This window comes from Mytilus californianus, unplaced genomic scaffold (assembly GCF_021869535.1).
Source record: "Mytilus californianus isolate M0D057914Y unplaced genomic scaffold, xbMytCali1.0.p SCAF_8, whole genome shotgun sequence".
NCBI classification, from domain to species: domain Eukaryota; kingdom Metazoa; phylum Mollusca; class Bivalvia; order Mytilida; family Mytilidae; genus Mytilus; species Mytilus californianus.
Genome location: NW_026262734.1, coordinates 92007584 through 92033047, shown reverse-complemented (window position 1 = coordinate 92033047; position 25464 = coordinate 92007584). Strand labels below are relative to the sequence as shown.

General features: G+C 30.6%; 1 protein-coding gene across 2 annotated transcripts in view; it reads right to left on the bottom strand.

Annotated features, from left to right (window-relative positions):
- Window positions 1-741: 741 nt before the first annotated feature.
- Window positions 742-25464, bottom strand: part of LOC127712653 (ATPase MORC2-like) — a 57566-nt gene continuing 32843 nt past the window's right edge. For both annotated transcript variants that reach the window (XM_052219220.1, XM_052219221.1), the window contains 12 exons: window positions 24658-24696; window positions 23938-24296; window positions 22797-22893; window positions 21898-22092; window positions 20789-20879; window positions 19586-19628; window positions 15901-15990; window positions 8148-8181; window positions 7593-7735; window positions 6688-6820; window positions 6305-6421; window positions 742-1610 (listed from right to left, as the gene is read on the bottom strand). In XM_052219220.1, coding sequence (XP_052075180.1) covers window positions 1521-1610; window positions 6305-6421; window positions 6688-6820; window positions 7593-7735; window positions 8148-8181; window positions 15901-15990; window positions 19586-19628; window positions 20789-20879; window positions 21898-22092; window positions 22797-22893; window positions 23938-24296; window positions 24658-24696 — 1431 coding nt within the window. In that variant the 3' untranslated portion in view covers window positions 742-1520. The remainder of the gene's footprint in view (window positions 1611-6304; window positions 6422-6687; window positions 6821-7592; window positions 7736-8147; window positions 8182-15900; window positions 15991-19585; window positions 19629-20788; window positions 20880-21897; window positions 22093-22796; window positions 22894-23937; window positions 24297-24657; window positions 24697-25464) is intronic.

Below are 25464 nucleotides of genomic sequence, written 5' to 3'. Positions count from 1 at the left end.
AAATAAATTTGTTTTCCGTGAAAATGTAGTATTTCATTTTCCTGCTATTAGGTTGTTCATTTTGTGTACTAATTCTAAAAGCCAGCCTAAAATAATACGAGAATGCAGACTGTACATCAAGAAAGTTCATGCCTCAAATTTTGCTATGTTTGATGTTTTACTGCAAAATTTACTTTATGGAAACAGTTCACTGTACATAGTTCAAGGCTGTGAGCAAAGATGATGTAACTACCTCTTCAAAGGCACACACAGTGAATGAAACCTGACGCAAAAAACAACAGATATACGAAATTTCTGCAATTCTTGCTGATTTAAGGATCATTTGAAAAGTCCTACATCTGTTACAAGATGTCATCAGAGTAACTCTTCAAAAATGATGGATTGATTGTTAGTAACTTAATGTCCAGTGGCAAATATTTCATGCATGTTCCGGAAGAACTAGAGGCAAATCCTATGTATTATCATGAACACAGGGTATGATTGACACAATGTAAGTGATATGGGGGGGACGGTGATAAACTCCTGTATGGCCTAATTAGGACATACATATATTTACACATTTTTCTCTGGTTCCTATACAGCGGTAGGATCCTGAGCAAAAATCCTAACACAATTTCTGATTCTAATGTCATGCAACATTTTGACAAGATTTTTTTACAATTTGACTTCATTCTTGTTACAGAAACTTTATGTTCAAATAAATTCAGATAAAATGAAAATGGCATTTTTAATAAAAACAAATCCAGATTAATTTTTATTAAAATACGACAAGTAATTGTTAATACGCCATTTGGTTATACTTAACAAGGGATTAAAAAAATACATTTCCTCATTAAAATGTTCATATTGACTAATCAGTCGCTTTATTGAGCGAAATAATGTAGGTTAACTTTTACATTTACACAATGCCTTTGTCTGAAATCCACAGTGAATTGTTTAAAACCTTCTCCCTATTTGAACTTTGACAATTCTTTCAAGTTAACCAATTTCGTTAAGCAAATGTATATTTCTATGATTTTAATAATATTGAGCATAAAAAATATCCCCCCCTTTTTTTTTTATCAAGATGAAACATAGATACAATGCAATTATTCATTTGTTTGACTCCCACATTATAAAGCGTGTTGATGAAATTTTCATACGTATCAATTATTCATAAAGTAAATAAGACTTGTTTCACACAAAATGTTGTTGATGGTGAATAACATTACATTATACAATGTCATATTCTTAGTATTTATTTGAGTTTGGAAGCAGATCTCAAACTATCAGTCTGGAAAAGATTCTTTAATGTGAAAACATAATTTGGCTCAGGTAAACAAACAATCTAAAGAAGAAAACAAATGGTTCAAGTTCACTGGTAAAATGCCTCTCCTCAAATAAATTAACAACTCTCTGAAGAACTTTCATTTTGGTTAAAATTCTTTATGACCAGTCATTTCAAACTCTTCATTTTCATTGGTCACATGTTTCAGAGTCACTATTTCTGATTGGTTAATTCCCTATGATACTAGTTGTTATCAAGGTTGTGATTGGACAGCTTGTTTGACACATGCTGCTAAAAGTTCATCTACTTGGTCACCATCGGCATCAGGGTCAATATCAAAATCCTGAAAGTAAAAGTAATTAATCAACATGAATTTACCATGTTTACTGGCATGAAAATATCACATGTCTATTTTAAATCTGTGTGTAAAATAACAAAAAGTAATACTTTATCTGGTTTATAAAATCTTAAAAACTGCCTGCCACATCATAAATTTATGTAGCCAAATGCTCCAGTTTCAAAAACTTTGTGACCTGCCCGCACCCATACAAACATAATCTTAGTGCCTTCCAACCCGCTCTATATTTTTTTTCTGGATTAGCCCTTATGTATTTCACCTTTAATTATATTTTATGAAATTATAAAGTCATTCCTTGTCAGAATTCATAAAAATTTTCTCCAGTATAAGCAAAGTTATATGATTATTGTTAGCTTTTCCAGTAAACACAAGATTTTGCTTGAAAACCGAAACTGTTACTAAGGTCAATAAATCTGTCTGAAGGCAAAGCAAAAGAAAAATTATACAATGTTCATGAAGTTAATTTTTCATGGATTTTTTTCAAGTCAAAGGGCAGTAATGCTGTACAAATTTGAAAAGTTACTAACTCTGTTATTGACCATTATAAAACTCCAACCTAAAGGTCTGTAGTTCTCTTTTACAGAGATCAATAGATCTGAACCTGTAACTGACCACCTTACAGAGATCAATAGATCTGAACCTGTAACTGACCATCTTAAGACCTCAAAACCCCAATTCTGTTTTATTTCTGACATAGACATAAATAGAACTAAATTTGTGATTGACCATTACAAAAAAATCAGTAGTATTTCTAACAGACATAAATAGAACTAAATGTCCAAGCTACTTTTGGGTGGCTTTTGACCAAATACTGTTTAATCAAAATTCAAAACTTTTCCCTTGATAACATTTTGTTATGAATTGACAATTAACTCCCTTTAATGCAGGTGTTTTGAAGAACTGGTCAATGGACTGGTCCAACAAACAGAACAGAACCATACTGTACATATTGGGTGGTCACTAGATCAACCAACCCTGTAATGTTTTAACATCCATATCAAATTTGTAGACAAGTCGTAAACACCTGTTTGATGAAGCCATAATTGTCTAATTTCCTGTGAGGTACTTGTGACTTGTATAAGCCCCGTTTAAGTTTTCAATATTTTATTGCATACCAAGACTGTCAAATATTTCAACTTTTCCGTTTTATTTCTGTGAAAGTATCGCTGTATTATACACATCTCGGTGTAACTTTAGTAACTCAATACGGTGACAAATTAACACGTCAATTTTATAGTTTCTTTTTAAAATGCATTAAAAGTCACAGGTGAGACAAATAATATACAAATTATGCTTAAATGTAGTTTTCATTTCACTAAGATGAGAAACGTGTGGTTTTTTCATGACAAAAACTTCTGATTACAAGGTCCCTGAAATTGAGATATTTCACAAGTAATTGATGTAGGTGATGTAAAGTAAAGCTCACAGATTTATTCCTATAAACAACATTATGAATCTGATTCTAGAAAAATGACACCACATTAAAACATTTTGATTCATAAAGAATTTGTCATTAATGCCCCTAAATCTGTTTCTTATTTTCACTGTCCATTAAGTATATAGGATTTTGAATGCTACCGAAAAATGAAATAAAACTTCTAATTTTAATTTATTACGAAATTTAGCTCAGACCAGTAATTCTAACTGATAAATCAAAATAAACTGAATTAAATAAGCTGTTAAATAACTGTATTTTCCATTATAATGAATCATTCATACAGAAAATCTATACATTATTCAAGACTCCTAAAATGTGTGTCTTTATGACTAAGGCACAAGACAATCATATAATTTTCTCACAAAACTGCGATAATTTCAAAAGACAACTCCAAAAGAACAATTTATCAACTGAAGTTGCAATCTTTATCCCTCACTCAAACCTAAAATTTAGTAACTATTAAAATGCATTTGTTTAAGCGTAATTTACAATTTTAATTCAAAAACACCTTTTTCGAAAGTTGACACTTAAAGATGATAATAAAATTAAGAATGAAATTAGGTGTGAACAGTTTATCCATACAGGTAAGGTTACTACCTGCTATTCCAGGTGGAATGTAATTTGATATTTTTATGTTTCATCCTCTGACGGTTTTTTATTTACGACTTCACACACCATGAAATTTGACAATTATCAATGCTCGTCCCATATTCACTAGCTAGTTTTGGTTCCTACCAAATGTTTTGACGATTACGACTTGTTGCTAAACACTGGGAATATTTTGACACGTTAGCGCTTCATTTTCGGTGACTGTATCGTCAAATATGTTACAATTCTTGTGGGAAAATCTCTGAATTAGTGTGCAGAAATACAGCAATTAAATTATACAGACATAAAACAATCACACTATAAAATAATTATTAAATATTTATGCAACTGTTCTTAACATGAATTTATGAATATAAATATCAGACCCAAAGAATGATCTATTTAGTCACCTTTTTTAAATTAATTTCTGATAGCACAGTTTTATTGCTTCCTTTAAAATGAATTAAAATGATCATATTTTCAAATTAAAAGAATCAGTGACACTTTACAATTTATATAAACAATGTTATTCCAAGATAAATGGGGAAAGAGGGAAATTGATTGGATTTACAAGAAATAACCAAGATATACTAGAAGTTGGAAATTGTATATTCCAAGTTTTTACTTTTTTTTCCCTTAAATTTCTTAAAATAATAAAAAAGTTAATTCAGTTAAAAACTTGACAAACATCATCATCTCTTTGTTCTTCATCTTGAGAGTTACCGGGATATCTTTAAAGGACTTACAACTGGCTTGGTCCAGAACATATTTTAGTCCCCCAAAACTATTACTGTTATTTTTTCTTAAGACATCTTATTTGTTTACATTTTACAGAGTTGTGGAAGTAACATAAAACCAGCTTGGACTTCATAGAAATTTTGTATCTTTTATGATTTTCAAAATCTTTACGATCTTTGAGTCTGTTTTAATGTTACAGATTTTTTTTTATTTAATTCAAATTACCAATGAAATAACTGCATCCATTATTTTTTTTTTTACCACTACAAAGAAAAAATTAAACTACATTCAAAATTTCAATAATCACTTTGAAACTTTTTCATTTCATTTAACCAATTTGCAATCGATATGAAAATCCAATATTAATCAACTTTCCCTCAATTAAATTGTCAATCATTTAAATAGGTTCCACCTCCATATATCATTTTGCCTGGAGGAAAAAAAATGACTAACAACCATTAAAAATAAGAGATACAACCCTCAGATTTCACTTAAAAGCCTGCAAAAACACAGATCAAATGGTAGTTGTCTTTATTCTTCAATGACATCCCTAGCTGGATATCTATCATTCCCAAAACATCACAGCACATTACCAGCCTTGTAAATGGTGTGAAAATTCATTGGCATACAGCCATATGTACGGCAATTAATTCGATGACCATAGATTAGGTATTGATAACATTTTGCTGGTAATGACAGTTGGTGTATTAATATTGATGATTTCGCATAGAATTTTTCTCATCGGAAGAACTTATCATGAATCTAGTAAATGTCTTTTTCCGATGGAATCCTTGATGTAGTAAAACATAGCTCTCGTTTCAGAAATTCTATACTCTCTTTGATGTTATTTCTTCATGTTGTAAGTTTTTTTTTGAACAAAAACATTGTTTTTCTAAAAAAATTTATATACATTAACCTCTTTGGTATGTGGTATGAAAATATATTTATGAATCATTTTAATACAGCTAATCTTTAAAAAAATCTTTGTTAAAAAATCATATTGTTGAACTTAAGTATTTATTGCATATTTAAAACACGTGTCTGACAAAGGAAAATTACATATATAGAAACTATTTCATTTCAATAAAATTTCACTGAACTGTGAAAACTATGAAATTGAAACACAATTAAATACTTCCGAATGAAAATGTAAGGTTTAAAAATTATAACGCGACACAAATATAAAATCACAGAAAACTAAATTAAAAGAAAATACATAATTGTGTTACCTATACAAGTTAATTAGTTAAGATTTAAAAAAAATCAACTGACTTTAACTTAACTAAACTTATTGAACCAGCTAAGTAAAGGTAACCCAATCTAATTATTCTGACAAAAGAATTCTATTTTTTCAATGCTGGTTTTATTTAAATGTAAAAGTTGCAGTATCTAACAAAGTAATCATTAATGTTATTCAATTAAAACGCATACAATGACTTATCGTTGTTTACATCCATTCCATTGTTTCTGATGGATAATTGTCTTATTGGCAATCATACCACATCTCCATATTTTTATAGAGGAGAGATAGAAGAGAAAATTATTTTTTTCATATGGGATGTGGGTCGTTTATGGTTGTATATAATTTAATTAAACAAAATTAATAAGGGTTGTTCCATTAAAACATACAGTACTGTACATGGTACCCAGGAAAGGCACTTTAAAAATGGGGTAACCATCTATAGAGGCAAACTAAAATTTCCCTTACATTTCCCATACTATGCAAAAACATAGATGACACCCACCCATAGTTGAGATTTAGAAGTGCCTTCCCTGGGTCCCATGTATGTTTTTATGGAACAGCCCTAAGTCTGTTGGTTGTTGGGGGATATAGGTCTCTTCCTAACCTACAACATCCATTCTAATAAAATGGTCTGATTCAGTTGCAATGTTTTTTCCACCACAGATCACCTACCTCGTTTATTGACTTGAGAAGTTTGGCAATAAGTTTCCGCACTGAAGATAATTTTGTGACGGCCTGGTCACTTTCTTGTTTCCTTTGAGATGCTTCTGTCTGGAAGTTACCAACTAACTGTAAAACAAAGGAAACAAACTACATGTATGGACAATTAAGGCCAAATATACAACAACAAAAAATTGTTTCCCACTTACCCATCAAGTTAGAAGAAAAATTGACTCGACCTAAAAAATGTGAGACTCTTTTTTGCTTGCCTATATTTATCAGTTTTGTAACATAAAAGATCAGAGGATTTTTTTTATTGCATGGTTTTTCTAACAAAAAGTGTGTGGTTTAAGTTTAAGGTGATGAGTAAAATTGAAGAACTAAAGATTACAAACCTTTCTTAATCCTTTTTCATAATGGTCAAAGAAATCGTCTAATGGGAAGGCAGCTAATTCTGGTAAAGCCATTGTTGATATGGCATCTTTATCCATGATCCAGTTTGGTGGCAGGAAATAACGTAAACATGTTCTGTAATGAAAAAGTCACGTTTTACGTACAATTATGCAATCTTCAAAATTTGTGTAGTGTTCTGTGGATTCACTATTATTCCTGGGAAACCAATTTTCGTGGGTTTAGCATGTATAGGTTAACCACAAATTTAAATGTTCAACCAAGTACAACTATTTTTATAGGCTTGTATGCAGACGTTAATTATTCACGTAAGCACAATTTTTCCTCTACCCACGAAAATAAATGAATCCTCAGTATTAGTTCAAGAAAATTTTATCTGCAATCTGATACCTTAAATGCAGTACATTCAGTGTATCCCAAACTCTGTCTGACCGACAAAATATCAGACAAAAAATCATGGGTAAGACAGAACTTTTAAGATTTTTTAGTTGAATATAAAGTAGAAAAGTTCAAATTTCTTTTTCGGTCAGACAAACCCTAAACATGCTAAAACAGTTTGGCATAGACTGTACATTCATGCAGTTTAATTTCTTCAGACAAAAAAAAAAAGAGGGAGGCAGAAGACTACCACATTCTTGGAAGTGTAGAACTGCACAGTATTTTGACATGGCAGCATCTACTTGTATGATTGATATCACAAAAGATTCAACTAGATGGAAGCATCATCATGTGTCTATTAGCATTCTTATTAAAGATTTGACAAGATGGCAGCACCTACCTGTATCCTTTGGCTGTATTTGACAACCATTACATTAACTAACAGTGTCAATTTGTATTCGTTGGCAGTTTCAATGGTTATTTAACTAGATCAGTAGATGGCAGCACCTACCTGTATCCATTAGCAATTTCATCTGTAATTTGACTAGATGGTAACTGAGATGTGGTTGATGATGATGGGGCTTCAGTGGCAGAGGACACAGAGACGGGTGAAGGTGGACCTTGAACTGGAGATTCTGGTATAGGCTGACCACTCTAAAAATAAACAAATCATTTCAGAAGCAATGAAAACACAAGATTCTGGAATAGGCTAACCACTTTAAAGATAAACAAACCATATCAGAAACAACCAAAACACAAAAAAAAATATGTATGTGACAATAAAACTTTTTGCTTTGTATAAATTTAAGGAATGCAATTTTCACCAAGGCCTTAATTCTCATTATTCAAATTAAGTTAACTATTCTTTATCATAATGTGAATTCTTTTTATAAAATATACTTGACTTTTCTTTAGAAATAGGGTGAAACAGTTTTGAGCATTTCTCACATTCACTTTTCTAATATTCCATCCCTTTCCAAAATTTCAATTCAATTCAGTTGGAGAACAGTTATATAAAGAATGAACCAATTATTCCACTGTATCATATTAAAATAAAATTACAAACCTTTAATCTCAAATCTTTACTGGACTTTTCATACCTGAAATTTATAAATTTGTATTAAACAACACACCAAAAGAATATGATTTTTTTCTTCAGCAGTCTATCGCTCGGCCACAACCTAACCAGCCCAGGCTTGTAATATAAAGGGCCTGTAAGAATTTCTTCTACAGACCAATAGAAACTATACAAAAAATTTCAGAAAAAAAAGAGAAAATTGTTAAAACTACATTGTACTACCAAATTTTCTATTGGAAGAATTAAAATTCAATTATTTCCAATGTGAATACTAAGACAGTTGATTTTTATACATGTAATGCATAAAAGGGGGGTTAAGGGTATACATCAATAAAACAGCAACCATAAAAAAATATATCTAAATGACATCTAGGGGATAGCAAACTTTAAGGTCTTCATCAATGGAAATTTCTATACAATATGTAAAGCTCTAAATTGCCCAAAATATGAAACCAATTTCCATGTTTTATAAATTATATGCACTGCATTCTAATGTCTGCTGACCCAACTAGTCCTAAATATAGACAGTCAAACGTCGAAGAAATCTTGGACTAGCAAACTTCATGTGCAATTTGAGCTTTCTTGTGAACCAAAAAGGTTAATTATGAGCAGTACAAAATATTTCCTTTTGATCATATATTCTACAGAGAGATGAGAGTTATTTTTTTTATTTGAACATTTCTAGCAACTTGTTACAGAGCAATTTTTGTTTGTTTAAAATTTATCTGGCCAAATTAAAAAAACCTGAATACATGTATTTTAATTATGCAACTAATCAGTAGCTAAATGACCAAAATCATCATGTCAAACAAGTGTAATTTAAAAAATTACATCTGACAGTCGGCTTCCTGTCGGACATCATTTTCCATGTATCTCACGCTTGGACACCGGTTATCACCGGATGATCTAAAGTCCCTTATTTGCAAAACATTTGTAACACCTATTATTAGCTGATTAAATTTATAAAACCTTAATAAATCAACAATTTAAACAAGATTTTGTAACATCCTTGACTATTAGACTTTCGGTCGTGTGCCAGTCTGGTCTCAAGCTGTGTGGGGATAAAAGGCACACTACACCTCTGTTCTTTAGAAGTTGGTAACAGATTTTAACCTACGGCTAGTTAGGAATTATAGGCTTGTGACATTTCTTTTGATATTTCAATTAGTTAGACCAGTTTGTCAGATTTTTATCAAAATATAAAAAATAAATTATTGTAAAGGAAATTTTGTTTATACTCATAATAATATTCCTTAAATAAACCAAAATGTAGTTGCACTGTATTAAAAAACAAAATCCATTTATACAAAAAATTGTTTTTAACATTAGATAAATATAAATTATATATTGATTGGTTTTAAATTATCAATATTTGAAAACTTAAATCTATTCTAAAGTCACAGAATATGTTAAGATATAGATATGTACTATTATCAAATTGTAAATACCGATGAAAGCAGTGTTTAAAAAAAATGTAATATTTTACTTGAAACTGTATAAAAATGGTAACAACTGCTGCAAATAAAACATGTTTAGTTTTGGGTACTTCAATGTATAGTGATCTCAAATTGAATTGACCATGGTTCTGACAAACACAATGCCAGGTTCCAACCAAATATAAATTATTAAAAATTCATATTTTTTCTTGTTTTTTTCCATACTATTACAAATGTACCTACAAATTGTGCTTTTTAACATGTTTAACTAAAATAAAAAATATTCTAATAAGTATGATTACGTAGCAGGTCAAAATTTTAATTTATCAATTTGGGAATATACTAATAGTTGACATGATATTAGTCCATTCTTAACATGTAATCAGGTATCGCTAATTGATCTGATAGCTTAAGTACAACTTGTCAATTTTGTCAACTCTTCAGACCACACATAACCACAAAAGTGTGTCCGGCACACTCCGGACATACGTCTGACAGGGATATTATCAACAAATTAAACAAGATTAAGCCACTAAACCTAACGCAGCGGATACTGATTATATAAATAATTGTCTACTTTTTGTAATATTGATGACAATGTTTGTGTCACATGACTGCTGCCTTGAAAATAATTACATAAATTAGCTTCGTGATTTTTTATTAAATTAATTACGCCTCGGTTTTAATCAGTGTCATCACCTTTATATTCATACAGGTAATATAAATTATTATCCGACAATAATAAACAAGAAATTACAGAAATAAAGCAAAAAGTGTCAATTTTTACAATTAAATATATTAATTAATTAATTGTAAATATTGTACATAAACATGATAAATGTCTTCTCTAAAAACCTATGTATATGGATAATAATAGTATATAACTTATGCAGTACAATTTGATTAAGCATTACCCAAAGGGGGGACATTGTTACAAATTATAAATTAAAAGCCATTTTTGGCTTAAATATAACTTTGACTAATATCTATGCACTTATTGTTTTAAAAGGCAACTATTGACCTCCCGAACTTGGATCAGCACCTACTATTGAAATGCCTGAATTCTGTAAATTTTACTTTGTGCTTGCTTCATTTCATAAATATTTTGGACTTTTGGACAAGTCAAGAGATATTCTTAAAGAAAGAGAATTATATATGTATCAAATCTTATAATTTCTTCAAATTTGTACAGAGTTTAAATTCAAATCAAAGTCCATAATCTTCTAAGACATCTTTAATTAACTTTAAATTTGTACAGGTAAAAAATAAAATTATATTTGACAAAAATACATGTCTGTTTTCCTACATCAATTTTAAAATATACTGCCAATCTTTGGAGGGCATCAGATGCATTGAAAAATGATGCAATATTTTTTTCAATACTTTATGTCTGTAAATTTATTGGCCAAAAAACCTTTATGTTTCTGAGCATTTTTTTAAAACAAAAGTCCAATAAATTACAAAATAATTAAATATCAATTCATATCCTAATAATTTCATTTTATTATAATTACAACTAACAGTCAGTCACTTTCAAGAAACAACATTAAATATCCTTTACTTTCTTATTATTAAATCACCCATCTTAATACAACACACCCAACTTCATGGATATTTAGGCGTGAAAAAAAGACGAATCGTTTCGCTATAATAGCAACGGTAATTATAATTTCATCACTGTCAACAATGCCCATAATTTTATTTGACAAATCGCCGTGGGGCCCTCTCGAGAAGTCAAGTGATATTCCCAAAGAAAGAGAATTTAATTTAGATCTTAAATACTCCTTGGCAATTTAGCCATTATCTCCGTTACATTTAAATGAAATCGTTGTGTAAATAAAGCGATATTTTCCATTAGCCTACAAATCTTCCGAGACCTTCAACATGCCAGATATTTGTTCCGTTAAAACGGACGAACAGCCTGCTTTCTAAGAAACGACCATAAACCTGTCCCACTTGTAATTACAGGATTTTGCAATTTACAAGGGTTTAGTTAATTATTTTGTAATAAAATGTGTTCAAGCAAGACATCTCAATAAAAAGCATATTAACATTTAAGAGATTCTTTGAGTTTTGATGTTTCAGAAGAGAAATGTAGTGGTAGGAAATAGCCCAAAACCATAAAGAAACATGCACTGCAATATACAATATAAATATAAAAATATCGTAATATTTGTGGTAGAAAATTAACATTCAGATCTGTATGACCATGAATAAGCAGTAAAGCTATTTCACTCCTTGCTAGGAACATTCAAATGTATATCATCTTCTGCATTGCAATTTCCCCCCATATGCTGTTGTTATAAAAGTCTCATGTACAAATGCATTACACATTCATGACATTCCTTTTTATTTGCTTATTAGACTAAATATTTCAAAATTTTAAAAATAAAATCAGGAAACTTTTGTAAAAAGACTTTCAAGCATGAAGACATGATAGATATGAATACAGCTTTACACATTTTCAAAGCTATTTCTATATTAAACTGAAAATTATATTTGCGATCATTAGATGTAAATTCACACATTAAACTGCAACTGGAAACTCTTATTATTATTTAGTTCTGACCAAAAAAGTTGAACAAATTTATCATACATTGAAATAAACTGGAAATATGCTTTGCTAAAAATCATAATTATTTCTTGAAAAATGGTACAATAAAACAGTTCTAAGTAAAAAATGTCTCCAAACAATGTTAAATTTAAATATTAATTCAATGATTTGAATCTTTTTCTTCTTAGACAATCAATTTCAAAAACAGAGTGTTACATTTTAAAAGGCAACATGATTGAAAAATGCATTTTGCCTGCTTCTTTTAATTCTGATAACATACAATTTCTATTTAAAACAATTAACGAAGAAGCACTTTATTTTAATTGCACAAAAAATTGTACCAGTGGTAAAACAAGACAAAACAACTGCAGCGATCAACACGATTCTATGTCATGGCTCCCATCAAAGAACAGCAAACTGTAATTGTTTTGTATTTATCTCGTGTGTAGATCCTTATCGACTGCAAAAACAATTTATTTTTACAACTCTTCACTACTTTCAAACTGTGATACATCTTGGTAAAAGCGGACACCTTTTCCGAGAAATTTCACTAGTCGCTGATAACGTCAACTGGTTTACATATTATTAGTATGGCTATATCTGACGAGTTTCCAGCGAGATGTTGTGTATTTTTACAGCGATTGGGCACCTTAGGGATTTTGGAATTTATTTCTTGTTAAGTAATTAAATATTTATGGGTAGGCTACGTCTTCTAGGGTCATAAATTTAAGCATTGAGAACAAACTCTGGTTTATGGTTCTGCTCTTACAGCCAATTCCATACCCAGTGGAGCATTTAAGGTAACTTAATTAGTGTAAGATTGCCAAGAACGTAAATTTCAGTTAGGGTGACATTATCTTCATCAATAACTCCAATTATCTCCTATTTTATTTATCTTATTCTTTGATAGATGAAAGTGTTCCAATATTTCTGGTAGTTATAGGAAATTTATGATTTCTTTTATCTTTGAAATGAAATATCTTCGACGGATTGTAAATGATTGGCAAACTGATTTTTCTCAAATTGTCAATCTGTTGCAAAAATGTGTGCTTCCTTTTATCCAGAACTGAGAAGTTCTTAACTGATAAGAAGATTGTTGAACACACAAAGCTAAAAGAAATTTTCCTCTAACTATTTGCAGGTTTTTCTGTATGACTGAAATCTTTGTGTCAAATTTCAGACATTTCCCGGAAATATTAACATACTTTTTCTACAACTCTTTCCAGAATATACATGTATATGAAATATATATTTGAATTATGGATTACTTGAACAGAATGATACATATCGGTAAATCACAATATCCATATATTATATAAAAGTATAAAAGGTGATGTGGGGGTAAAGGCTAATTAATTTTCCAAAGTTGCTGATTAATAAACTGATAAAGCAGAAAATAGATATTTTCTTCTACTTTTTTTTTAAAAAGTGGGGGGGGGGGGGGGGGGGGGGGGAGAGAAAATTAACTTAGCAAAACATTTAAAATAGCATGTGGAAAACTTCTATGTCCTGCGGTAAATCTTTGCAAATTTGGTAGAATTCTACCCAGCAGTTTTCAAGTAGTTGTGGATTAACAAAGTGAGACACTGATGACAATGTCACCCATGACAAGTAGACAGGAGTAATCCCTGTGTGTCACCACAGTAGAATGCTGAATGGCAACACAATCACCTGATTTTAACTGCACTTTAGAGTAGATAGTTATACTTGTATTACAAAATTTGCTATCTAAGCTATAAGCAAATTCAAAGTGCTCATAAGCACTGAAAATGTGAAGATTGCATCCATTTACTATTTAAGCACAAGTTAAAAAAATCATTGGTTCTAGAATTACTTTTATATAAACTGGATGTTTAATTTTTTTGTCTATTTAAATTGTTGCACAGCTGTCTACTTAATGTTCACCCAACATTTATCTAGTCAAAACTTGGATTCTGAAGGCACTTTTTATCAAAATGTTATTTTAGACAGATAGCCTAAACAATTATATAAACTAATCAATTAAAATATTTATGCATGGCAAAGGGAAAATAAAAAGTGCCTTCTGACCCCACCCATCTTTTACATTTATTTCTGGAACAGTCCAAAGTCAAAATCTTTTCGAAATTAATTTTTTTTTGCCAAAATCTGGAATATTTCTTAATTCAATGATGTTATTGATGTCACATTCCAACTTTGGCCTAAGCTGATATTGACATAATCCTTAAAAATCTATTTAACAAAACAATGATATATACAAATTTCCTCATTTCATGAGTTTTCAGGCCAAAATTTAATTGGTGGTATATGAGAGGATTGCTACAGCAATTAAGTACAACCTTTATTGACATATATGCAAAACTTAGGTGACATGAGTGTGAAATGTATATATCAACTTACTGTCATAAAATTTTCATTTTCAACTTTTTTTTTTTGTCAAAAATTTTACAATCAAAGAGAGATAACCCCAAATTAATTGTGCTTCAAATCCAAGAAAAGTATCTAGTAGCAGGCTGATCCAATTGAAATTAAAGAAAAGATATGGAACTCTTTATTAGAGAAGCATAAAATGGGCAAGTTGGTATATTTGAATTGTTTACATTTGTTTATATAGCCTTAAAAGGTTTACTGTAGGTGCATAATTTAGGAACTTTGACATCTAATTTACGTGTTTTTGCTCAAATTATAGTATGGAGCTTAGAGATATTTGAAAACTTTTAAATTAAAGACAAATTTTCACAAAACACTATATTATGATAGGAATCTTTATAATGCATAAGCATAAATTCCACCGTAAAAAAAAATCAACAGAAAGATAAAAGATTGATCTATTTATAGCATTTATTTGCATCACTGCCACCCCACCCACATGGGACAGTATTTTAGGAAAAAAAACCTACAAATGGGCAATAATCTTATCGAAAAGAGGAAGTCTGATACACCTTTTTACGTGTTGACTGTATGTCTTGAAAACGTATAAAGGTAAAAATATTTGATACATCATCTCGCTTCAAATTCTTTTATCATTATATATTTAGGCTACATGTTGATATAATAACATTAAAAATTTACGGTATCAAAAAAATGAAAAATATGTGTCAAGTGAAATACCTTTCTAATGAGTCTTAACAACAGAGGAGGTGTGTTTGATTAACAAATTTTTACTGAAAGCAATTGACCACAGACTTAACTAGTGGATCTTTTTTCTGCATAACTTAAAAAAAAAAAAATCTGTTTTTTGTGTGTGTTATCGAGGTAATAGTCTTCAACCTCTGAAAATTTTTAGACTGCCCTTCCACAAAATATTTAAATAGAATTGTTTTAGTTTTTTCTTTAACTTTTGAAAATTTTAGTTTTTTCTTTAACTTTTGAAAATTCACCTTACAACCAATCAGACAATAGTTTTTAGTTGACATAAGGCCTAAAAGTACATTAAAAGATGCTCAATAGATACATTTGTCTTTAAAAATACAACTGGCATATAAGGATCGTAATGATGCCATGTTGATAAATTTATAGATTTTCAGGAGCTAAATTAACAGGACATCATCCCTAAAATCGCTTCCATTTTTTCATGATTGAAAAAATTAGTGGTGTCATGGGGATAATTTTGACGAAGTAGAATCCTGACTGGTAGTTTTCGAAATCTAAAAATCTTTGGCAGATGGATAATTGTTCCAGTATTGCATATCTGCATCAAATTCATGCTGAAAAAATTTAACGTATAACAAATAAATTTTTAAAACAATTACCAAGAAAAATATGAACTCACCATTTATCATATTTGTCTTTTGAATTGTGGTCAAACTTAATCTTCCATTTACCATCCTTGTTATTTATTTTGGTTACCATTCCAGAATACCTGCACAGAAAGAAAAAAACACTGTATGTAAATTCTACAATAATCCTGTATGTATCATATGTACATACTTTGTTAATTTGTATTTTCTAGGGTGTTGTAAATTGAGAAATTACTGCAGAAAATCGAAAAGGATCAACATGGCAAGAATTAATAAAATGCTCCGCAGGGCGCAGCTTGATACGACCGCAGAGGTCGAACCCTGAACAGTTGGGGGAGTATGGACACAACATTCAAGCTTGATACAGCTTTGGATTTGGATTGTGATTAAATATTTGACACAGCATAGGTTTCTAACACAGATTGAATGTGGTCTAAGAACTTAAAAATTTTAAATTGGACATTCACCTATTATGGTCCAATATTCAAAATCTAAATATATGGTTAGATTCAGCATATCAAAGAACCCCAAGAATTCAATTTTTGATGAAATCAAACAAAGTTTAATTTTGGACCCTTTTGACCTCAATGTGGACAAAGTTGATAACGGGGCCCAAAAATCAAAAATCTAAATACATGGTTAGATTCAGCATATCAAAGAACCCCATATATTCAATTTTTGTTGAAATCAAACAAAGTTTAATTTTGGACCCCGATTTGGACCAACTTGAAAACTGGGCCCATAATCAAAAATCTAAATACATGTTTAGATTCAGCATATCAAAGAACCCTAAGAATTCAATTTTTGTTAAAATCAAACTAAGTTTAATTTTGGACCCTTTGGACCTTAATGTAGACCAATTTGAAAACGGAACCAAAAATTAAGAATCTAAATACACGGTTAGATTCAGCATATCAAAGAACCCCAATAATTCAATTTTTGATGAAATCAAACAAAGTTTAATTTTGGACCCTTTTGACCTCAATGTGGACAAAGTTGATAACGGGGCCCAAAAATCAAAAATCTAAATACATGGTTAGATTCAGCATATCAAAGAACCCCATATATTCAATTTTTGTTGAAATCAAACAAAGTTTAATTTTGGACCCCGATTTGGACCAACTTGAAAACTGGGCCCATAATCAAAAATCTAAATACATGTTTAGATTCAGCATATCAAAGAACCCTAAGAATTCAATTTTTGTTAAAATCAAACTAAGTTTAATTTTGGACCCTTTGGACCTTAATGTAGACCAATTTGAAAACGGAACCAAAATTTAAGAATCTTAATACACAGTTAGATTCGGCATATCAAAGAACCCCAATAATTCAATTTTTGATGAAATCAAACAAAGTTTAATTTTGGACCCTTTGGACCTCAATGTGGACCAATTTAAAAACGGGGCCCAAAATCCAAAAACTAAATACACGGTTAGATTCAGCATATTAAAGAACCCCATGAAATCAAGAATAAAACCCCATTGAAATTGGTCAAGAAATAAGCAATTTATAGGAAGTATCTTCTTTTGCACAATCCTGTGCTATTAAATATTTCTTGCTATTGCGCAATACTGTACAATTGACAATTTCTTGCTATTGCGCAATATTGTGCTATTGGATATTTCTTGCTATTGCGCAATACTGTGCAATTGAAGATTTCTTGCTATTGCGCAATACTGTGCAATTGAAGATTTCTTGCTATTGTGCAATACTGTGCAATTGAAAATTTCTTGCTATTGCACAATACTTATTATATAATAATTTACACATCCTGTTTGGTGTGTATCTCCTACCATATCATTATTATTTGATTTTAAATATAAATCAGAAATAACCAACTTAAAATGGAAAATTTTAAAAGAAACAAAAAAGGAAAAAAAGAAAAAAAATGAAGAAAAAAATAAATCCCCCCCCCCAAAATTTTTTGAACCCCCATTATGATTCATCACCCCCAAACTCAATCCCAGCCTTCCCTTTGTGGTATGGTACCTTGCAGTACAATTTTAGAGAGATCCATACACTTGAACACAAGTTATTGTCTGGAAACTAGAAAAAAATGTGTTTTTTGGCCCCTTTTTGGCCCCAAATTCCTAAAAGTTTAGGGCAATTACCCCCAAACTCAAAACCCAGCTTTCCCTTTGTGATATGGAACCTTGTAGTACAATTTCAGAAAGATCCATACACTTACACACAAGTTATTGTCATGAAACTAGAAAAATTCTTGTTTTTTGCCCCTTTTTTGGCCCCTAATTCCTAAAATTTGGAGGCAATTACCCCCAAAATCAATCCCAGCATTCCTTTAGTGATATGGAACCTTGTGGTACAATGTCAGAGAGATCCATACACTAACACACAAGTTATGTCTGGAAGTTACAAAAATGCTTATTTTTGGCCCCTTTTTGGCCCCTAATTCCTTTACTGTTATTACCATAACCCCCAAAATCAATCCCAACCTTCCTTTTGTGGTATTGAACCTTGTGGTAAAATTTCATAAAGATCCATTTACTTAAACTAAAGTTAGAGTGCGAAAACCAATGTGTCTTCGGACGACGCAGGACGCCAACGTCATACCAATATACGACCACAAAAATTTTTTTGCGGTCGTATAAAAATGTAATTCTTGCAATTAACTAGTAGCTAGTATTCTTCTATTACAAAATGAACAGGAACCACCATCATATACCTCACTTTAGAATTAAAATCAAATAAAAAGGTAAAATAATTTTTTTTTTAAATCTAATCTTTACTTGATGGAAATAAATAAAAACAACCCAACTCCTTCAAAACAATTTTTGAAAATCCAGACTTTTTATGAGTATATCTCTTTTCTTGTTTTCTGAATTAGTATGGCTTTAAACAACTGATCAGTAGTCATCGTTCAAAGAAATATTGCGCACATTCAATAAATTATTTCTTATAGACATAGCTATTCAAAATTAAATTAAAGTCATAAAATGTTCATATTGAACAGCTACAAACAAAAAAATTACAATCAAGGGGAGATAACCACAAATTAAATATACTTCAAATCAATGATTCCAGTAGTTTTAAAGATATCTAAAAATCTTTGGCAGACAAATACTTAGCCAAAAATTAATTATAAAATGGACCCTGACTGTGTATTTTTATAATTAGCTATGTTTGGTTATTATCACATATCACTACCATTTAAAATGATGCATATATGAAGTACATTCAAATTCTGAAATGTTTGCATTAATTCATTATACTGAAATTGTTGAACAATGCAAACGAATGTCAGATAACTTTTGCAATTTCAGTAAATATTGCATACAACAAATAATATTTTCTACATTTCATAATATTACAACTATTCAATGACCACTCAGATTACACTTTATCATACATAATATGTCCTATGAAAGGGACATTGATGATTGAACAGGATAAAAAGAGTGCCATGCTTCAAGAATGAGAAAAACACATCTGGAACCTCTCGTAACTAAACTCACTTAGGACCGTTGCAGAGACTAAATTTTTAGACCCTATCTAACTCCCAATATAATTCTTTTGGCAGTCAGAACCACGTTCCTCTTTTTTGCCCAATCCCCTTTTCAAATTCATTTCATGTTAATTTGATATCACCATTTCTATAAATGCATAGACTCAATATAGGCTTTAGTGCTACTGTGGTGTAAAACATCAATAATTAATCATTCTTACATCATCTTGATTACAGTGGAATACAAAACTTACCATTTATCATTAATTCTTGCTTCAATCTTTGTACCCAAGTCACCTTTAAAAAATTATTTATACAATTAGCCTTCTTTTATTTACTGTGGATTCATTCATTTTCGTGGGTAGGCCAAAAAGGGAGTTTAATTGTAGTTTCTTGACACAATTAGCTACATACAGAGTAACAGAAGACACTGTAATGGTGCACAGTGACAAAATCCTGGCAGTGCTGGCACTGGAGGTTGCTATTGTGGTTTAATACGGTAAATACTGGTACCCATGACGAAAAAGGCAGGAATTTCAGAAATTGCTGATAAAAAAAAATTAGGGTGGAGGCAATAAAATGAGTGTTGACCGGAAACACACATATATTTTTTTTTTGGCCGTACCAGTTTTCGTGGATTAAGGAGAAAAGGTATTTTCGTGGATATTTGATTTTATCATGATTTTACAAAAGTCTGCATACACGCCTAACGAAAATTTGTACTTCGTTGAACATTTAAATTCGTGGTTAACCTGTACCAACAAAATCTGGTATCCAACGAATAATTTTGTTCCGCAGTAATGCCCACTTACAAAATAACCTACAAAGGTTAAATGTTTATTTCCAAAGTTAAAACTTGCTGAAATACATTTAAAGGGGCATTAGCTGTCAAAATGAATGGAATCAAACTCTTTAATTTGATTTAAAACACAAACTAAACTATTTACCAGAATTATAAAAGCTCCATAGGAAACAATAAACAAGCATAAAATCTTACAAATGTATTAGAATCTCATGCATATATTACAAATAGACGCCATCTATTTAACTATCAAGATGACCTCTGAGGACTGCTGATGATCATTTGACCCTCATAATCATAAATATAAATATTGATAGACAGGCAAGCAAATGCAATAATGCATTGATGATTTTTCTAGATCTGTTTTATTTTATGTCATATAAAAAAGAAACTATGAAAATCATCTTTTTATCTGTACAAGAAAGTTTTTTGTGGGCCGAATTAGTCAATGAAATGGTTCTTCCTATATGCTTCCTTGTTCCACTTTTTATATTGACACAGTGAAAAAGCTGAACAAATGCCAAAACCTTCTTTATCTAAGATTAAAATCCAAATCAACTAAACGTCCTATAAAAAATTGGTTTAGTTACATTATAAATTGAATTTCAAACTAAGGATGATGTGTTTTCAACGGTCTAAGGGAAATAACTCTTACCTTCATTATCTGTGTCATTAGTTGATACAATTCCCATATCATCATCCTCTGACCTCGTGTCTACCACTGCATCAGAATCGTCACATGATGACTGTAATTTAAAGTGGAAACTGGCTATTTGATATGAACTATATTTTTACTAGGGCTTTAAATATACAATATAAGTTCAATGTCAGAAAAAATTTCAACTTTTTGGTATGAGGCTTAGAAACTGGGGAACGGCAAGGTTTACTAAGCCCTTAGACAATTGTGTCCCAAATACACAAAAGTTGATATTTTTCTGACATTTACCTCATATTGTTTTTAAAACAGAAGCTAAAAATGGCTACAGTTATAGCCATGAAAATGTAAACACAAAACTATTAATTTTCATCCCTAAACAAGCTCCAAATTGTGAAGAAAAGTGATGCGACATGAAATCAACATTGCACAAAACATTACTTTGTTTCTACTTTTGGTGGATAAGGACAACCAGAAGCATTCAAGCTGCAGTATAAATAGATATATGTATGTTTCTTGCCTCCTGCCACAAAAGAATACGGTCGGTAGGTTATAATTTTCCCAAATTTTTTTCTTACGACTAAAACCAGAAAAATTATGTTTCTCTAAGTTTTATCCCAATTCACACTACATATCCAATAATTAGACCCTTTAACATATGCGATTGCTAATGCTATGACTGGCACTGGTTATTAAATCACAATATTGACTAAATAAGTCAGTGGAAATTGGATTCATAGTCTACTTTAACGACACAAAACTCTATTTCTTTGACAATATTTTAAATAAAGCAAAAAAAAATGTTGTATGATGGGTAGAGAGGCAGAAAATGGACATATATATTCTTGGGCTTAGTTTGATTTCATGTTGTTTTAAAACACCACCTTTTTTTTTTTATCTGATGAGAAAATTATTACCTATTTTGATCAAACTTCCTATATTTAATGAAGGATGCTTCACATTTTCACTTTTGCTAAGTTGAAAAGATAATTCAAAACCTCCACAAACCAGCATTTCATTTAAATAACTCTGATCCTCGTATTATATTCTTTTAGTCCTTTTCAATATCGAATATTTTGAAAAATGCTTCAATAAATAATTTTACTTACTTCCACAATATTTCTATTGAGAGCTTTTCTACCTCGTCTAGAGGGTGTTGAATCCACATCAGCTTTCATTTTCTTTGTAGGGACATATCCATCGCTGTCTGAATCAACAGGTGAAGATATTTTAGCCTTCTTTGCTGACGATGTCGGTGTGATCCTTGATGATTGTAGTATAGGAGATGCAGCTCTTTTACTTGCCTGTGTATGAAAGTTAATATCAAAACATGAAAAAATTGTATGTATTAGATAAAGGCATTTTATATCTGAGTGGCATCAGCCAAGAAGATATTAGAAGACTTTATCTATTTTAAATAACAGTAATTTAGTCTGTTAATTTCATTGAAACAATTATCCCAGGTTATGTATGGATTTTTGCAGGATTTAACATTCTTATCTTTTTGATGGGTTTCTGGCAAAAAACCAGCAATTTTTATGTAAAATAAGTTAATGTGTTACTTAAGTTATTATATACTGATGATTGTTGAATAAGGATATAAAATTGAGAATGGAAACAGGGAATGTGTCAAAGAGACAACAACCCACCCAAAGAGCAGAAAACAGCCCAAGGCCCCCAATGGGTCTTAAACACAGCCTGTGGATGAAAATAATATAGAAACATCAAAAATGTCTGCATATTACTGTACAAAAGTTAAGGAATGTTCGATTCTTATACTTTCAAATTTTTGTAATATTTTGTAACCCTCTGACATTTTCCTATCACTGTATCACTGTGTCTGAATCAGTAATGTTCTTGCTAATATGCCTCACTCAGATTTGTAAATTAACTGACAGTGGCCTATTAGTGATTGATTAATTAAAGTCAATTTGTACTTGTTTACCATTTACTTAAAACTCCTACAGCAGATATTATATAATAAAGGGAATGCAAAATATCCTCTTACACTATTTCTTTTCTGTTCTCTTTTCTTCTCTGCCTCTTGTTTCTTCCTTTCTATTTCCTTCTTTCTTTCTGCCTCAGCTTTCTTTTCTGCATCCAATCTACAATATAATATCAGTTAATATACTTTCAATTTTAGTATCGTCCTTGGCTTATCATGGCTTATGCAACAGCATGGAATTTCTCTCAATAAAGTACTGTTAATTTTGAGAATTTGGTGTTGATAGAAACTCTTTGATAGTGTCTGCCTAAATTATAGGCGAAAGACCATTTAGAGTTTGATATATTGTATAAGACACTTGTCTATCGTTGAAGACTAAGTTGACCTCTAGAAGTATTTTGGTTGTTTGTTTCATTGGGTAGCTGTCGCAAGGACATATTCCCTACATTTGTTGTTCATTGCAAGTATTGTGCATTAATTACTGTGAATGTTCATCAATGGACTGGACTAAGAGTTTCTTTCATCATTACTTACAAATATTACTATCAGAAATTTAAATGGAGTAATACATATTATTACTCAGTATGTAAACAAATTGATAAGAAAAAATTTCGAAAGTATAATACCATCACAATCATTTTCCCATGGGTACAGGTATTTTGTACATGTTTCTAATAATGAAATTCATCAATTTTGTAGATATCATTGGCAGATTTTTCAAGTAATCATTAAAATATAGTTTTATTACTTTCATCAGTTACAAAACCTCCAAAACCCCATAGCACTTCAGAAGCAATTTTCTACCATTACATTCAAATGAACCATTTGAATCTTTAGTTTAATAATATTGCTATAGTTTATTGTGTAGTCACAGTATTTTTAGGAAAACAACAAAATTTATTTTTTTAGACATTTCATGAACATGTTCCTTTCATAAAATTAGCAATTTTGATCAACACAACTTTATAACTAATTACTAAGACTCGTCTCCTCCATGCTGTAGATGTGAGTTCAACAGCCAATCACTGTTGGACCTTTAGTCAGTTACAAGATGAAGAATAGCAGTTTAAAGTTCCTTTATTGTCAGGTTATTTCTCAGTACACCTTGATACTGTTAACCCATGTACATAATAAATTATCCCTTCCCTATATTAACCACACAATATTAAAAAGGATCAACATCATTGAAACTATGCAATCTCACCTTTTCTTTTCAGCAGCTTCTTCTCTTTTCCTTTCAGCCTCTTCCCTCTTTTTTCTTTCTGACTCCTCTTTCTTTTTTCTCTCTGATTCCTCTTTCTTCTTTCTTTCCTGTTCTTCCTTTCTTTTTCTTTCAGCATCTAATTTCTTTTTTCTGTCCAATTCTTCTTTCCGTCGTCTTTCAGCATCTTCTTTTCGCTTTTTGTCTGCTTCTTCTCTCATTTTTTTAGCTTGTTCCTTTTTTCTTTCGGCTTCTTCTTTTTCTTTTCTTCGCCTTTCAATTTCTTCTTGTTTCTTTCTATCATCATCTTCCTTTCGTTTTCTTTCCTTTTCCTCTGCTTGTCGAGATGATGACTGTTTCTTCTATTAAAATATTTTGATTTAATCCTATTACACAGTTTTAAATTTTGTTCCCCTAATCTTGAAAAGTTCAGAATATACAGCCTAAATTTACAAAAGTGTATCAGTTATTTTCCTTGTATCAAAACAACATTATCCAAATAGCAAAGTTTTTGCATTTTCATCTTATTATTTTTCTTAGATGCAATATTTTTCAGTTATAGGAAACTGCTTAAAAACCAATTTATAGATTAATTCCTTTTTAAAATAGACCATATCTATTACATACTGGACCCCTTCAATAGTTTTAAAGTTGTTGTTGATGAGGCATTCCAAAAAATTAGGATTCTAGATACCCATTAATGTAAAAACTGAGACAATTTACCTGCATTTTCTCTAACTGTTCTGTTTTCCTCCGTATATCCTAAATAAAAAATAATATGCTTGAATTTCAAAAACACAGAAAGCATTAAATTTTCAAAATTCTTGAACATTCTCTGTGTACAAAAATTTAACATCACACTATCATTCATTCTGACCACACATCATTTCTTGAACATTCTTCAAAAGCAATCGTTTCAGACTAATAATCTTTGTTTTGTATGATTTGTTATGAGGAACACAACAGGCGCCACTAGTAAAGCAGGAAATGCCAACCCCTTCTGGAGCATCTGAATTCATGTTATTTTGTGTGCTTTGTGTTGCAGAATCTTCAGTTTTCACTATTTTGTTCTGTCGATTGTTTTCTTTTCTATGTGTTTTTCTTTATTAATATACATCTTGTTGTTGTCTGATTTTCTTTCCCTTAAATCTGAAGTTACTCTTGATTTTCCTGTAAATTTTTTTTTACTCCATATAAAAACTATTTATATGTACAAACATTATTTGATATTTTTTTCAAACAATTAACAACAAAAGAGTCGAACAATTAATAAAACAATTAACCTATGAAAAATTTTCTTGCAGAAAATAAATGTCATCTAGCAATAATAAAATTTCTTGCTCCTATGAGTTGCAAAACTAGGAAAGGGAGGCAATTAATTAAGGGAAAATTTAGAACTGAAAAATTGTAAAATCTTATGCACAAATATGTCAGACAGATGTCCATAACCATGTTTTGCATTGCATCAGAGCATGGTTTCTACTTTCTATCTGGCTTTATGTCAGTAAGTATGATAATCAGCAAAGATGG